Source organism: Erigeron canadensis, chromosome 9, assembly GCF_010389155.1.
Source record: "Erigeron canadensis isolate Cc75 chromosome 9, C_canadensis_v1, whole genome shotgun sequence".
Lineage (NCBI taxonomy): Eukaryota > Viridiplantae > Streptophyta > Magnoliopsida > Asterales > Asteraceae > Erigeron > Erigeron canadensis.
Genome location: NC_057769.1, coordinates 30,816,806 through 30,832,470, shown reverse-complemented (window position 1 = coordinate 30,832,470; position 15,665 = coordinate 30,816,806). Strand labels below are relative to the sequence as shown.

General features: G+C 35.3%; 1 protein-coding gene across 3 annotated transcripts; it reads left to right on the top strand.

The window, feature by feature from the left end:
* The first annotated feature begins 3,196 nt into the window (after window positions 1-3,196).
* On the top strand, window positions 3,197-15,414 carry LOC122581373 (helicase protein MOM1-like). 3 transcript variants are annotated; one of them, XM_043753596.1, is made up of 14 exons: window positions 3,197-3,230; window positions 4,366-4,811; window positions 5,057-5,119; window positions 5,197-5,455; window positions 6,065-6,113; window positions 6,300-6,554; window positions 8,387-8,560; window positions 8,659-9,568; window positions 9,658-9,800; window positions 10,394-10,498; window positions 10,575-11,906; window positions 12,003-12,347; window positions 12,435-12,660; window positions 13,911-15,414. In XM_043753596.1, the coding sequence occupies exons 2-14, from the start codon at window positions 4,385-4,387 to the stop codon at window positions 15,077-15,079; spliced, it is 5,457 nt and encodes a 1,818-aa protein (XP_043609531.1). In that variant the 5' UTR covers window positions 3,197-3,230; window positions 4,366-4,384; the 3' UTR covers window positions 15,080-15,414. The 3 variants fall into 3 exon arrangements, with proteins under 3 accessions (XP_043609531.1, XP_043609532.1, XP_043609530.1); XM_043753597.1 differs by lacking the exon at window positions 3,197-3,230 and having other exon boundaries at window positions 3,910-4,811; window positions 12,036-12,347; XM_043753595.1 differs by lacking the exon at window positions 3,197-3,230 and having other exon boundaries at window positions 3,910-4,811.
* Window positions 15,415-15,665: the final 251 nt, after the last annotated feature.

The following is a 15,665-nucleotide window of genomic DNA, read 5'->3' as shown; positions in this document are numbered from 1 at the left end:
TAATTTGGGTATTCTTGTGTCTAATTCCGGACTCTTTTATTAATTACCCCACGATGTTTAGAAAGTTTGAACTTAAGTAAGTTAAGAATTATATAGGAATGAGACCATTCTAGTAAGTTCAGAATGATAAGGAATGAGATAGGTGTAGCATTTTCAAGTTCTGTGACATTTGAAGCAAAATAATATTTAGGAAAAAGCCCACATTAATTTTGGGAGTTCCAAAAGAAATTGCATTTTAGTCTTTCCTCAAAACATCTAGAAGAGGCCTCTGCCAAACTTCTAGATGGGCCTGGCACAACCAGCGGACTTGGAAAAGATGATTTAGAACTTAGAAGGTTAGAAATGCCAAGGGATAAAAAAAATGTTTAAAAGTAAATGGGCTTTTCATTTAACAAACTTGTTCTTTTGAAATAAAAATAATAATAAACTTCACGAATTAAACTTTCATATGAAAGGCTAAAGAAATGAAATCGAAAAGAATACAATGTTAAGAACATGATTTTGGCTTCTGTAAATATACTTATTATTGCATTTCTCAACGCTATTTTTTTTTTTTTGTCAATTTTTTCTAAAAAACTAATGACATGAAATACTAAGGTTTTTTTTCAAAAAAGAGGTTATTATTTTTTCACATAGAAAACTAAAGGAGTGTGAAAAAAAGGCTGGCATCCTTTCTTTCATGTTTTTTCTTAAGTCAGAAAAAATATAGTTAGTTACTAATATTTTCTAAAAAATGATGTGAGTAAGATGTGTTTTAGTACAATAATTTACTTTGTATTAACTATGATTTAACTAACTAATCAAAATTGATAATAGTGAACTTTTATAACCTATGAAAAACCTCTTTTGAGATCATTTGGATCACACCAAAATTTGAATCTAAAATATCAAAATCTTAAGTTTTTCAAATACCAATCCACATAGACATATATTTTAAGTTGCAATCACAATGAAATAAAAATATATAATGCTACTGTTATTCCTACTTTTACATTACACAAATATCTAGAATAAAATACAAGACTTTTGAAAAACCCAACGTAATTGACCAAACAAATATACAATATATATTTAATAAACTAGTGTTATATCCAGCCGTTGGCCGATGATAACGACTAGACTTTAATTTGAATGCGGGTCACAAATGTTAACATGTCATCGATTACCATCAGATTAAGAAAAAACACATGGTTAAAATCGTAAACCTTAAATACAATTTTTGGTGGAGAAAAAAAAATAAGAACCTAACAAATTTGATGGTGGAAAAAAAAATATTGTAATATTATGAGTTCTAAAAATAATAATTAATTTATCATACATAAAAGTTTAATGATAAAACAAAAAATTAAAACTGAATAGCTAAATTGTTAAGTACTAAAATGTTGGAAAAAAAAAAGGATGACAGCTTAATAACATGTTAATAAAATAAAAAAATAATTCCAAACAAGCAGACAAGCTACTAAGCCAGCTACAAGACAAATAACTTTACTATTCACACGAAATGTTTTAAAAGGTGTGGATCATTTGCATGCAACAGATGATCTAATTTACGTTGTCTTAACCGGGTCCGCACTAAAGAGTCCCTCACCCTCAATACTTAGTAGGAGGAGAAACCCCCAATTAAACCGCCCAAAGACATGACATTTAATTGGGATAAAATATTGTCCCCTCTGCAGGACTCAAACTTGTTTAATTGAATACTTTATTTGTGAAATTCCTTTTAAATGTTTTTCCCATGTCTCGAACTCGAGACCTACAACATGTAAAACTAGTGATTAACTATTAAGCTACAACGAGAAGTACAAAATATTATAGTTTTAACATGACATTGATTATATATCTATATTACTATACAACCTTCATGTTTAAATTTTTTAAATATTGAGACATGTGTGTTGACCAAATTACCCTTAATAAGTTAAATCACCATTATTAAATTATACCATTAATCTTTATATTATAAAATATCTCTACTATTTTCTTTAAATCAAACACATTTATATCAGTTACCTACACCATTTGACGTCGTCACAACCATCACCATCCGTTGTCATCGCCACACTGCCGTTATCGTCACCGTGTTATGCGTGTACCAAGCTAGTGTTTATACATAGATAATAATAATTTAGTTAGCCAATAGGTTGGTGGTACATTGGTAAGGTCTTTGATCTTGAGGAAAAATCCATCAGGGTTCGAATATCACTTCTTACATTTGTAGGAGTGAATTATTCGGAGGTTTTTGAGAGTCTTGAATTTCATCCCAGATATACGTAGTTCAAACTCTCCAAACTACCTAGTTGGATGCCACTTTAGTGTCTCGAATGCTAACTGCTAAAACTACCTAGTTGGATGTCACCGTGGTGTCCTCAAATTATATATATATACTAAAAACTAAAGTTGGAATGTGAGGGGGAGTTACTGTAGCTAAAAGTACTCCCCCTTTAGCATAAGGTACAAGCCTTTAAAGCATCCAATATAATTAACGGACTTAACGACGGTTAGGTAACAGACTTAACGACTGTTAGGTGACGGACTTAACGACCTTTATTTTCTTTTTTTTTACTACATAACTTTTACTTTTTAAACTTTCCACCATTTTTTTTTTTTTTACATTTCCCCTTTTACCTTTCGTTACATAGCTCTTGCTTTTTAAACTTTCAACATACAAACTTTGTTTTTAGGTATAAAGTTTATTAACTTTTGTACTTTTTTTCATATAAATTTGTTTTTAAACTTTGCTCTGAAAGTTTTCTTTTATTTTCTTTTACGATATAACTTTTGATTTTTAAATTTTTTATTACCAAAGTTTCATTTTCTTTACTTTAAACCACAACTTTTATTTTCTTAACTTTTGTCACGCAAATTTTGTTTTTCGGCTTAATATTTTTGTAACTTTTATCACCAGAGTTATGTTTTTCTCCCGGGACAACGCCCGGGTAGAAATACTAGTTATAACTAAAAACTACTATTTTTTTTTATATAAAAAAATCTAGTTAAAACATTTTCCTAAAATGTAAAAAGAAAACATTTTCTTAAAATATAAATCGATTAAATTAAATTAAATCGTATATACCGGAATGATCTACTGCCCAAATATATAGGTTTGTCTTCACTCTTTCACACAAACCAAAAAGGAAAAAAGAAAAAAAAAAAAAAAAAACCTCTCTGTTGGTTAGCAGAATATAATATAAATATAAAATATATATTTGTTGCTTCGTTTGAATAGTTTTGTAAGTATATTTCTTCACAATCAAATGCATGTTTCACAATTTAAAACCCTAACCACTTCAGCTTTTGTATTATCCCTCAATATATCACATACATATATCTATATCTATCTCTTTTAAGTTTTTTTTGCTATATATTTGTTAGTCATCTTTTATTTTTTATTATTTTTCTTTTTGAGGCCGGGGGTTAAAGGTGTAGCTAAGTTGAATGTATATATATATGTATATATATTGTTTTTCTATATATATATATATATGCAATATACATTGTTTAAGTTAGTTTTGTTTGGGGGTACTGTTTGTGATTGCGTTTGGAAAAGAAAGTTTTGTGCTTGGAAAATGGGGGTTTCCGAAAGGGTTTAAGTCACCAGAATATAACGACGGTTATTTCTTCTTTTTTTTTTTATTATTTATTTTTTTTGGGTGTTTGTGGATTTAAAATGGAAAATCTATTTTTTGGTTGTTGTACTCTTTATGGAATTTAAGATGGGTAATTAAATGGTGCTAAAAACCACATAAGTTTATACACAAATATTGCAGATTTTTGACCATGCAAGAGTATAGTGACCCAAATTAACACAATTGGTACACGGCAACGAATGATTTTTTTAGTTAACAAAAAAATACTATACTTTGATGACTTAGCCCAAGTTGCTTCTTCATAATCGTGCGGTTTTTTGTTTGTGAAGAAAATGTGGATAATCTATGTGAAACACTTATGAATATAGCAATTTCTGTTATCTTTTACCTCATAAAATGATCAAAATTAATTATTTACAACTGGTATCAATAATTATTTATATGTTTATCTAGGCTTTTTGTTATCGAGAATCAAAGCAGAACAATGTGATATTAATTCATGACAAGCCCACATATTGTATGCAGAGTTAGAGCCATAGCATAACCCAAACTTTAGTAAACGCTTTCAAAATTAAGTCGCACACTTTGTCTCGTTTCAAAAGTATGCCTGTTTTGTTCTTTTCATTTTTTGATTTGCAAATGTTGTATGGTAGGTGATGTTTAACGTAATTGTTACTATTGCTGTAAATACCACTTTGTTTGTGTAATATGTCTGCTGTACTTTGTCTATATTTGTTTATTTCAGCCAATTATGTTCCATCGACCCTTGCATTTTCAGTTTCTACATATGGTGAAGGATGATGTACTTACTGTTTAACAAGTCAAAGAAGAAAGAAACGCTTTCGAGTATAGGTGATGGAGAAACATCATCAAAGAATGAAGAAACTGCATGTCTCTCAAATACCCAAAAGTCTAAACACGTTGAGAAACAAACATCGCCAAACCCATCTCCAGCTGAGAAGAGAGAGATAGCTGAAAAAACAATGGGGTCATCTCCTTCGAGGAGATCTGATAGAGGCAAAAAGTCAGATGAGGTTCCTGCTTCTCCGGACATTAGTTCAAAGGAGGAGAAACCTACAGTTATAGATATGAGTGGAGATGATGTTCATGAAGGTAACATGAAGGAAAGGAAGGATGCCGAGAAAGGTGATAGGAAAAGGAAAAGAAGTACGGCTCGTGATTACAAGGACTTATTTAAACCTCAAAAAATGAGGATTCCTCTAGGTGCATATGTGAATATCGTATTGCTATGTTCTTTCCGTTATTCTCTTCATTAATAAATAATATCTAACAGTAATATTTCTTACAATAAATAGTAGCTAAACCAGAGTATTTTCTATTTTAAGTAATGTACATCAATGCATCCTTAGCTTGAAAACTTATATTAGTCTTTTTATAGGTTATCTCGGTTTTGTACTAAATTTTTTTGAAAGAAGTTGTTGACACCTTTTTATTATGTTGGCACACAGATAATGACAAGGATCTCAGAGCACAAGATAAGTCGGTTCAAGCAAATATTAGCGGAAATGGAGGTGTTGTTTCTAATACTTTATGTCCCTATTATCATTATAATGCTGAAGCTTTACTGTTTATTTTTTTGGCATGTAAGGTGAGGATAAGGAGCTGAAAGAGTCTCCCAATGAAGCTCAAGCGGAATTGTTGGGCGAAACGCTGATGGGTTCAGACCAAGGTGAACATGTCCCTCATCCTTGTCGAACAAAACTGCTAGATGGTAAGTCTGCAGAAAGTGGTTATTTGGAAAAACAAATTGGTGGGGATTGCTCTCCATCTAAGCGGAATATCGATCATTATGCCTGCAGTCCCTGCACAGATAATGGTAACAACATTTCCCACACATCATTCTCAAGGTGAGTATGGTATTCTTGTCAAACCTCACTACTTATGGTACCAATTGGTTCAAGTGAACTTGGGGATAGAGAGTCAACTTTTGACCTTGCATGAAAGTAGCGTTTTATACTGGGCAATCCTTTTTTAGAGTTGTTTTATACAAGGTTGAGGTGAGGGTGATATTTCCATGGTCAAATTAGGCATCAAATGTTATAATTAGATAATGTAATAATGTAATTTCCGTGAATAAGCAAATAGGGGATGAGAGAAGTCGAGTTTCATGATTTATTTGTTTATTGATCAAGGGTTAAGCTAAGCATATCGTTGGAGAGAATCTACCTCTTAAAAGTTACTGATTTTTAGTTTCCTTTGTATTTTTATCATTTCCATTATAATATCGTTTCGTTCCTACGAATCACTAGTCTTATGGATGCTATCATCTTTATTATTGTGTCAAGTTGGAGTCATGTTTTGGTATATGATTTTAGCAATATCAATGGAAGCTGTTAGATAGAAGATGCGGTCATGATTTAAGCCTCCGATTAGCCACTAGCCATTGTCTTGTGGTGTTTGTTTTTTTTGCATCTCTTTTAGTTCTTCTACAGTGAATCCTTACTCTTATTCTGCAGGATTAACCATGATTTGGAGAATCAGCAGGAACCCGACCTTTCTGAGAAGGTTGGCCAATCCTTTGATGTTCTTTTCATGTATCGGCTGTTAATGTTTATTGTCTGTATAAAAATATACGTTCCCTTTCATTCTATTACCTACTACCCTGGATCATATTAATAAAGTCTTCAATGGTTAGAAGCAGTTAAAACATTGCTAAATCTATCAAGTTTTTATGTTTTGATCTTGCCTTAGGTTATAGGAACATGCAAAGCAGCAGGTGTCACGGTGAATGCAGGGAACAATGATGCTGCTGCCAACCTGCAGAGTTCTGGAAATATATTGAACTCTTCCAAGTTTCTTGAATTCTGGGTTCCTGTCCCGATGTCCAATGTGCAGGTTGAGCAGTATTGTGCTACCCTACTTTCTAATGCAATGCACCTTTGTTCATCCTCAAGAAATTATACTGTTGAGGGGGCTCTCCATGTCATTCTTATGTCCAACCGCAAAGTAATTCTCTGCTCTATTATTTCATTTGTAATTTTTATGTATATAAATCATAGTTGTCAAAAGCGAAGGCGATGTCAAAGCGCAAAGACCTCAAATAGGGCGAAGGCGAGGGGCGCAAAAAAAGCGCACGCCCGGGAAAAAAAAAACGCACTAAGTAAATAATTATAAAATATTTATATATAGTGAAAACTAATAGTAAAAGAAAAATCAAATGTCATTTATAAAACCAAATATCATTCAAAAAATACAAACTTTTCAACCAAAAACTTCAAATTATTATACTATGGTCACTACTCTGTGTCTTCTTCCCCCATTTTATATTCTATCTCTTCTTTTATCTTCTTTAACAACTATGGTCACTCATTTTGGCCGGAAAACATTAGATCTAGCCACGATTTGGCCGGATATTGAATGATTTAGTCGAATGTTGACCCATTTAACCAATTTGATCGCCGTTGACTACCAGAGTTGCCCGTTGTTGATCGCCTTTTTCATGGTTGACTTGGGCCTAGGGTTTCAGGCGCTGGAGGTGCGCCTCGCCCGCCTTTTGCGCCTAGGCGCAAGAGGCGCTCGCCTTTGACAACACTGATATAAATGCCTAGAATCACATTAATAAACTGGTTTTCATCTCACAATCAATGCTGTCATCTGCCTATTGCGTACGACTTTGTACTTACTTTAAAGAAAATGATTCACATACATAAAAGATGAACTTAAAAGGCTATATATGCCTAATAATGAGATTGAGACACGTTATATCCAAGTGTCAGTGTGTTACAGTTAGTTGAAAAGGACAGGAGGTTGATCTATGAACCATCATAATTGGTCCATTTTAGCAAATCTTCCGTCCAAATATCATATTTACATTATCTTTTTCATTAGTTTATCATGGTAGCTAAATATGATATAACAGAATTAAAACCATATTTGATACTGGTTTTAACAGGAGATTTGAAGTGACACTATATACATTGAGTAGAGAAATTAATTATTACTACTAATATTTATAACCATATTTGACACTGGTTTTACTGAAGATTGAGAGTTTGAAGTAATACATATAAATTGAGTAGAGAAATAAATTATTACTACTGTGGGCTTTAAGCTGAGTGTTGATTTGTTTGGAAAATATTTGTTAGGTTGTTTTAGTGATTCATAGAAGCACTATTTTCTGCATCCTGTACTTGGTTTTGTGATTCAAGTCCTTTCTTTTACTAAATATTCAAAAACATATTATGGGTTTGTGTTCATTATTATGCTTATGTTTTTAGCATGTATTTTCAGTTTCTTTTATAGTTAGGTGTAGCCACAAATTCTACATGTTTCCATGCAAAAGCATATTTGTTTTTTTTTTGTATAAAAAAGCTTGTTAATAAGAGAGAACAACAGAGATGATCCGTAGGAATTTGTTTTTACTTTTTCATTTGTTACCCACCAAACAAAGAAATTTAATGGGAATCAGTGTCTTCTTTATCCATAAACCCACAAACCAAATGCTACTTGAATCTTGACTATCTGTTATTTATTTATATCAAATCAGATCATCGATAATTGAAAATGTAATAAGTCAAGATAGTTGACATGGAAGGAATTTTACATAAAGTTATCTAGAAAGTAACACTCCTAGTAACCGTCAGTCGTTTATGGTTAAACACATCCATGTTTCCGATAAAAGGTAACCACTTCTGCGTACGAGGAGCCGTTTTCTTAATCGAATTCTAGTTAGTGTTGTAATTTGAGGAAAGAAGTTAAGGTATTCTGATTATTGTATTTTTACATTGTTTAAGATGTAACTAATCAATCATATCCCACTCTTTTATACTTCCTTGAAGTGCTGTAATCATCCCTATCTCGTGGATCTTAATCTTCAAAGTAAATTAATGGAGGGTCGTGAAAATAATATGTTACTGGATGTTGGCATTAAAGCAAGTGGCAAGTTACATTTTCTTGACCTCATACTGGCAGAGGTTAAACAACGCAAACTAAGAGTGCTTATTCTTTTTCAGGTATATATAATGACATTTAAACTTCAAGGTTCAATGAAGTTAATCCAACTCATTTCATGAACCCTTATTGATTTCTTGTTTTTATATGTATAATATAGCCTACCGTTGTTACCGCAAAAGAGTCTCCTACATCTGGAGTGATATTGACCGATTACACTCATCAACGGTTTGGTCAAGACTCATATGAGTGCGTGGTGTCTGGCATTACCCCATCAAAAAGGCAAACTGCTGTGAACAGTTTCAACAATGATATGAGTAGATTTATTTTCTTTCTAGAGCATCGTTCATGTCATTCAAGCATCAAATTGGAATCAGTAGACATTATCATCATGCTTGACAGCGACTTGAATCCGGCAAATGATCTAAGAGCCTTGCAGAAGTTATCAATTGATTCTCAGTCGGAGCAGATCATGATTTTCCGTTTATATTCCTTATCTACATTGGAAGAGAAAATTCTAAAACTTGCTGAGAGTAACGTGCCTTTTGATAGTAGGTCGCAGAATATAAGGAATAGATATGATGCCTTGCTCATGTGGGGAGCCTCTAACTTATTTGATAAACTGGCCAAGTTTCATAATCAATCTGTTCTTAGCATCTCATCTGAAGAAAATTTTATGAAGGATGTGGTGGAGGAGTTTTTGTACGTGGTTTCTCACAAATATGAAAACAAGGATACATCCAAATCGATCATTACGAGAGTTCAGAACTGTGGAATTTATGGTAAAAATATCCCTTTGCATGGTGAGATTAGTACTCATTTGCCTGATGGAAACCAACCACATGTATTTTGGAAGAAGTTGTTGGAAGGTCGGTCTCCGATTTGGAAGTTTGTATCTATCTTGACCCCCCGGCAAAGGAAACGACGCCGCTACTTTGAGGGTTCGTCCAAGAGAACACGTACTGTAGATGGTGGTGGTATAAAGACACGTAAGAAGACTGTCAATAGTACTGCTGAACCGTCTCAATCAAAATGTGTAATTGAAGGGGAAACCGGAAGTGTAAATGAAGGTGAATAGGAAATCTTTTAACAATAATATTATGTTCTTTATTTTGTGTCGCATTGACTTGTAGCTTAAGTTATTGATATGTTGTTTCAGGGGGTTCCAGGGTTCCTGCACATAACAAGCCTCGGTCATTATCCCGTGATCCATCTCAGTCCGCTGGTTTCAGTAATGAGAAAAGTCTTCATGACTTCTTAAAACCTACTGTTTCTGAGCTCTGCAACGTCCTCAAGTTTTCTGTATGTTTGTTAATATGATTTGTTTATATCCTGTAGATGGGTGGTTCGGGTAAAGGGCTAAATCAGGTTTGGTTGGATGGGGGAAATTTTTGTAAGCGTCGGGATGGGTTGACCGACAAACTCTTTTTAGTCAATAATTTTGTCTGTAAATAGCTAATGCTTTGATTGAGATTACAAAAACACTATTCTTACAGTTAAGTCGAAATCTTTACATAGAACGATTTAGGGTGTTTGCATTAGAAACTATACTTCGGCTGACTTTTAACTCCCATCATCCATTTGATTTTGACCCATCTAAGATATTTGAAATTAAATACAACCCAAGTCAACCCATTTATGAGTGAAGGCCTCAATGGGTTGAAATTGCCACCTCTACAAGTGGCTATAGGTCTTGAGAAAGTCATCAACGTATCTATCTTTTACCGTTTACTTTATTGCTCATAGAAATGACAGAGACTTCTATTTACTTGATATATAGGGTTTGGATGTTTACAGCAATTTAGGAAACCAGACATAGCATATCTAGTTAGATCAATGCTATCCTTGTTATGCTGCTATAATATATAAGTAGATTGACTGATCTGTAAATGCAGGAGGATGTGGAGATCATAGTGAGAAATTTTCTGGAATTTGTCCTTGAAAATTATATTATGAGCAGTGAAGCCCAAAGTACATTACAAGCTTTCATGATATCAGTGGTATGAACTTTTGACATAAATTTTGTTTACTTTGACATTTTTGATATGTTTACTGATAAACTCCATCACGTTTTAGTGTTGGATCGGTTCTTCAATTTTGAAAAACAAAATTGATAGGAGCGAATCCTTTAATATCGCAAAAAAACACTTGAATGCCAGCTGCATGCTAGATGAAGCAAACATGGTGTATGAGAAGCTGAAGTCAGCAGAGAAGACATTCTTAGAACACACGGACATAGATGATCTCATAAGAGCAGTTGTTCCTGCAACTCAAGGGGTGAATTTAAACGCTGAAAAATATCAACGTATCCAAACAAATAAAGAAGAGCCAAACAAATGTAAAGAGCAAACCAAAGATTTTTTTGGGAAGGAGCAAGATGAGATTGGCAACTTTAATAGAGAGTGGGACGAGAAGAGGGTAAAGTTAGAAAACGATTACAATATGGATAGAAATCATATCCGTACTCTGTATAGTGATCTCCGTCTAAGATCAGAAAAACTGACTATATTAAAAAGGGAATTTGCTGATATGATGGAAGAACATGAAAGATTGAGGGAGATTCACCTGAAAGATCTAGAGGCAAAATTACTGGCAGCCAAAGCACATGTGGCAGTTAACACTGAAGTTCCTTTGCGTGGGTCCGGACATGATAGCCCTGAGGCGAGCCCTGCCCCTATTGAAGCACTAAGTCTCGATGAACCCATGTCTGACTTTGACGCGAGTGCTCCAAATGTGCTGGTTGCAAACAACATTGAGCTGTCAATCTCTCATATCTCTGCAGAACAGACAAATGATACACTGGTATCGAATGAGCCAATTGGAGAAGTTTCGACACAAGGTCATGGTCTCAGGGTGAATGAAGTAGCAGAGGCCGGGGCTGATGCAACTGTATTGAGTGAATCAGATGGAGAGATACTGGCACAATTGCATGATGACATACAGAGTGATGTAGCAGGGACAGTTGAATGTGTTGAAATGGAAGTGCTGAAAGATGATTCCAAGCAAGAGAATGCTAACGATGCCACTGACTGTCCTGAGGGGTCACATGCTGTTAAAGATGGTAATGAGACTGTTCCAAATGATGTGGTGCCGCATACTGGAAATTGCAATAAAGAGAATGACAAAGATGCTTCACATGTTATTGAAAGCGTTATTGAGCTTGGTCCAAATGATGTGGCGGCATATAGCAACCCTATTGAAATGGGAAATACAATTGGCATTTGCAACGAAGAGAATGCAGACTATGGTACCATTAGCGCTGATAAATCACATGCTGGTGGAGACCACCGTGGTTCATGTGGCCCTAATAGTAGTAATCCACTACCTGCAGATGTATCACAGGAAAAAGTACTTTTGGTTCAGCCAATTGCTTCTCCTGCTCCCCATCATTTAGTGTCAACAATTCCGGTAGGTTATTTGCATTGTCAGATATCTTGATTTGTGCATCTTTCATTAATTCTTGCAAAGTAAACTTGGAATTTAAACTCCTTTTGGTCTTCTCAGGAAATTGAAAACGAGTCTTTTGATCTTTTACAGCTTCCACCCAGTGAAGTTGCTGATAATGAAGGTCAAGCCAATCCTAGTTCATTGGCTGTAATCAATAATGAATCATCTGTGATCGCTGAGAACCAATCGGACATGCCTTCATCATTTTGGGATCCTGAGGCACTTGCACCACCCGGTTCTTTAGGAATCCAGAATCAAAATGCTTCAGGGCCCGAACTGAATATGCTCGATAACCTTAACCATGTGGGCCCACGAATGTTAAGTGTTAATAACCCTCTTCAAGCCGAAGCAGAGCAACTGAATGCAATGAAGGATAATGTTATCAGATCCCTTGAAGAAACTGTGAGTCTTTAGTTTGATATATATATAACTTATAGCGAACCTTTAATATTTGTTTCTCGTCATCTTATTGGGTTTGTTACTCTGCAGCAACAAAATCTAAAATCTGATTGTGAGAAGGAGATAGCAGAAACTATTGCTAATATAAAACAAAAGTATGAGGTTAAGAGTCAAGATGCAGTGTCTGCTTCGGTTTTAAAGAAGAACGAAATTGATTCACATCTCAACCGAGTTCTCATGAATAAAGTATTAGCAGATGCTTTCAGATCTAAGTGTCAAGATCATACTGCTTTTGGTCATTCAGGAACACAACAGGGTATGGTTACTTGACATAGTTATTGGTGCTATATCTGTTTTTGATTGAAATAGCTATGCAAAATTTGATAGAATTATTGAATATGGTTTTTTATTCCTGTATAGTTTTTGCTATTTATTTTGAACAAGAAACATAATCATGAAGACTATTTTCTTGTCTCAAGGAAGACATCCTTAGAAATCAGTATATGCACCTAATACTTTTCATAGTATGGATCAACATATGGTCTACATTTCTAGAAAATAAATAAATTTAATGTCAACTCATATACTGATTATGAAGTTATCAGTTTTATTACCTAAACAAAGAAAATAATTGTTCCAATTAAGTTAAAAACAATGTGGAACTCTGATTCTCTGATGGCTAATGTTAACTCCTTTATGAGACAAAGATGGTCTTTCAGAGGACTGACAAGCAAGCACCTAATAGTATGCGCGAAAGTCAATATGGGCACTTCGTCACGGATAGAGGAGTGTCTGTTCTTGTTTGATCTTTAATGGATAAATAGTTGCTCACATTATATGATCAAATTATATGATCAAAACGATTACCATGAAAATCGTTATAAAAGTGGGCCCTTTTGGGTTGTCTGTGTTAATAATATTCTTCGTAAATTTTTAGAAAGGGGGCCGACTGGCCTAGCCAATTTGACCTAAACCATTTCTACATGCTAGTAAAACTTCCTTGTTTTGACTGATTACCCAGCCAACCTACCAGCCCATTTACCCACCTTTATCCAGCAGATATTAAAAAAATGTTGCCTTCGAAATTTGATGCTACACATTCTCCGAATTAGTTCTTATCCTTTTTCCAGGAGTAACCTATAGGTTGTCCCTTTGAATCATTCTGTTATGCGATTAACCTGTTTTACATGTCATATAATTACAGTTCTCTAGATGTTCTCTCTTTTGACTAAGTTTTGCATATCCATGGTCTTTAATTCAACCTCCACTGAACATGTGCTATCTATTTGCTAAAGTGATAATGTAGTATGGACATTATTTAATTTAACATACAATTGAAATTGATTTTGATGTACGCATACATGCCTTTAACCTTCGACCTTTAGCACCACCGCAACTCTTTGGCTGTTCTTGTACCTGGCTTAACTTTACATGATGAAACACCTGAGTTTTTCCGTATGAAATTTATTTTAAAATTCTTAGTGTTCCATTATCCTTTGTTAATTTGAAAAGAATAGTAGAAAAGAATATCCATCTTTGACAGACTTTAACATTTCTTCTCTACAGTCTCTCCAGATGCATTTATGGAGCAACTGCATAGGCTTTCTGGTTCATCTATTATGAGGCATCCTCTTGGCACAGCTTCAACTTCACCTGGCCAATTTTTCAGAAGCCAACAGACACCACAACCATCATCACTGCAACCGCCGCCTCCATCTTCACCCCCTCCATTACCGCCACCTCCACCTTTGCATCCACCAACACCAACGCCGCCGCCGCCATCACCACCACCGCTACCACCACCAACCTTAAGGATGCCACAGCCACCTCTTCAAATAGTTGACCAGCCGTCAGCTCTTTTCTCAACCCCACCAAGCAGACCATCACCACCTCCTACCGCCAACCTCCAAACCGCCTCCACTACACCAATCAGACCACCACCTAATACCAATCCTATAATCCTTGACAGCGTGTCAACTATACTCTTCCCCTCTATCGCACCTACCCAACGACCCATCATCGCCAGGGTTAATTCCTCGACCACACCTGTCACTAGCAGACCACCACCTGACATCAGCCAAATTACCCCCAGAAACAATCTTCGACCAACGTCTGGCCACAGTCCAGTTACCCCTTCAAGCATCGCAAACAGATCACCCACTATAAACCCTTCCGTATCTACTTCAAATCTAAGATTAAACACCGAAATCCGGGTTCAAGCCCCACTTATGCGTCCTGTAACTAACGGAATAGTTCGTTCTCCAGCCCCACATCTGCGACCTATGGCAAGAAATGAATTCCGTTTTCCGGCCCCACATCTGCGACCCCTATCCAGCAATGAAATCCGAGCCCCACCCACACATATTAGACCATTTAGAGATACATCATCTCTACTTCCTGATCTAGCAAGTAATCCGAGGATGGTGCCAGGTCATGTAACAAGTAGCCACCTACCAACCTCAAACCCTGTATCCCCAGTGTTACCTCCACTTCCAACATTCTCGCCAGAACTGCTGCCACCACTACCTTCTGAACCTTACTTTATACCAGCTCCGCCGCCGCCTCCCAGCAGCTTGCCTACCATCTTGTCACCGCTTCCATCTCTACCCACAAGTGGAGAACCTGCATTGACAACTAATGTGCATATGGACGATGCTGCTCGTCCGGTTAACATACGAGCAGGTAGTACACAATTTTCTGGCTATGATCTTGTTTGTTTGTCAGATGATGACTAACTAATCAAGATTAGTTTTTGTTAATATGTTAGCTATATATATTGTAAAGAATGTGAATGCAATCTTACATAGGCTGTGGCCAATTCTAGAAGGGCAAAATGTTGTATTTAAGGAGCTGGACTCTTGCCATCTCCTTTTTTTTGTAGAAATGCAAACATGTAGCCATCTTTATATCTTTTTAGTTGTTGCAGTAATTACCATCCTGTTCAGTCTTATTCTCTTGGTTGCTGCAACTCATGCTTCCACCATCTATGGGGGACTATCTCATTCTAACTACAACTGACATTTTTGTTCACCAGGTTTTGTGGTTTGAATACGACATTTACTTTTCTTCATTTTCTCCTTTTGTGGGTTTTATTCTTGCTCTCTTTTATCCTTGATATGTTGTGGCTCAAGTTTTCATTGTATTGCGTGGTGCCAATGTGCCATCAATAATGTGTGTTTCATCAAATACCTAATTGTTTGTTGGCACTATACTAAAGTTCCAGACTTTTGTATACATGACTTCTTGCTATCTTTAATCTAGATCCTCTCAATTTTAGTTTTCAAACGTGCTTTGTTATTTGTTGTGATGCTATATATTTAG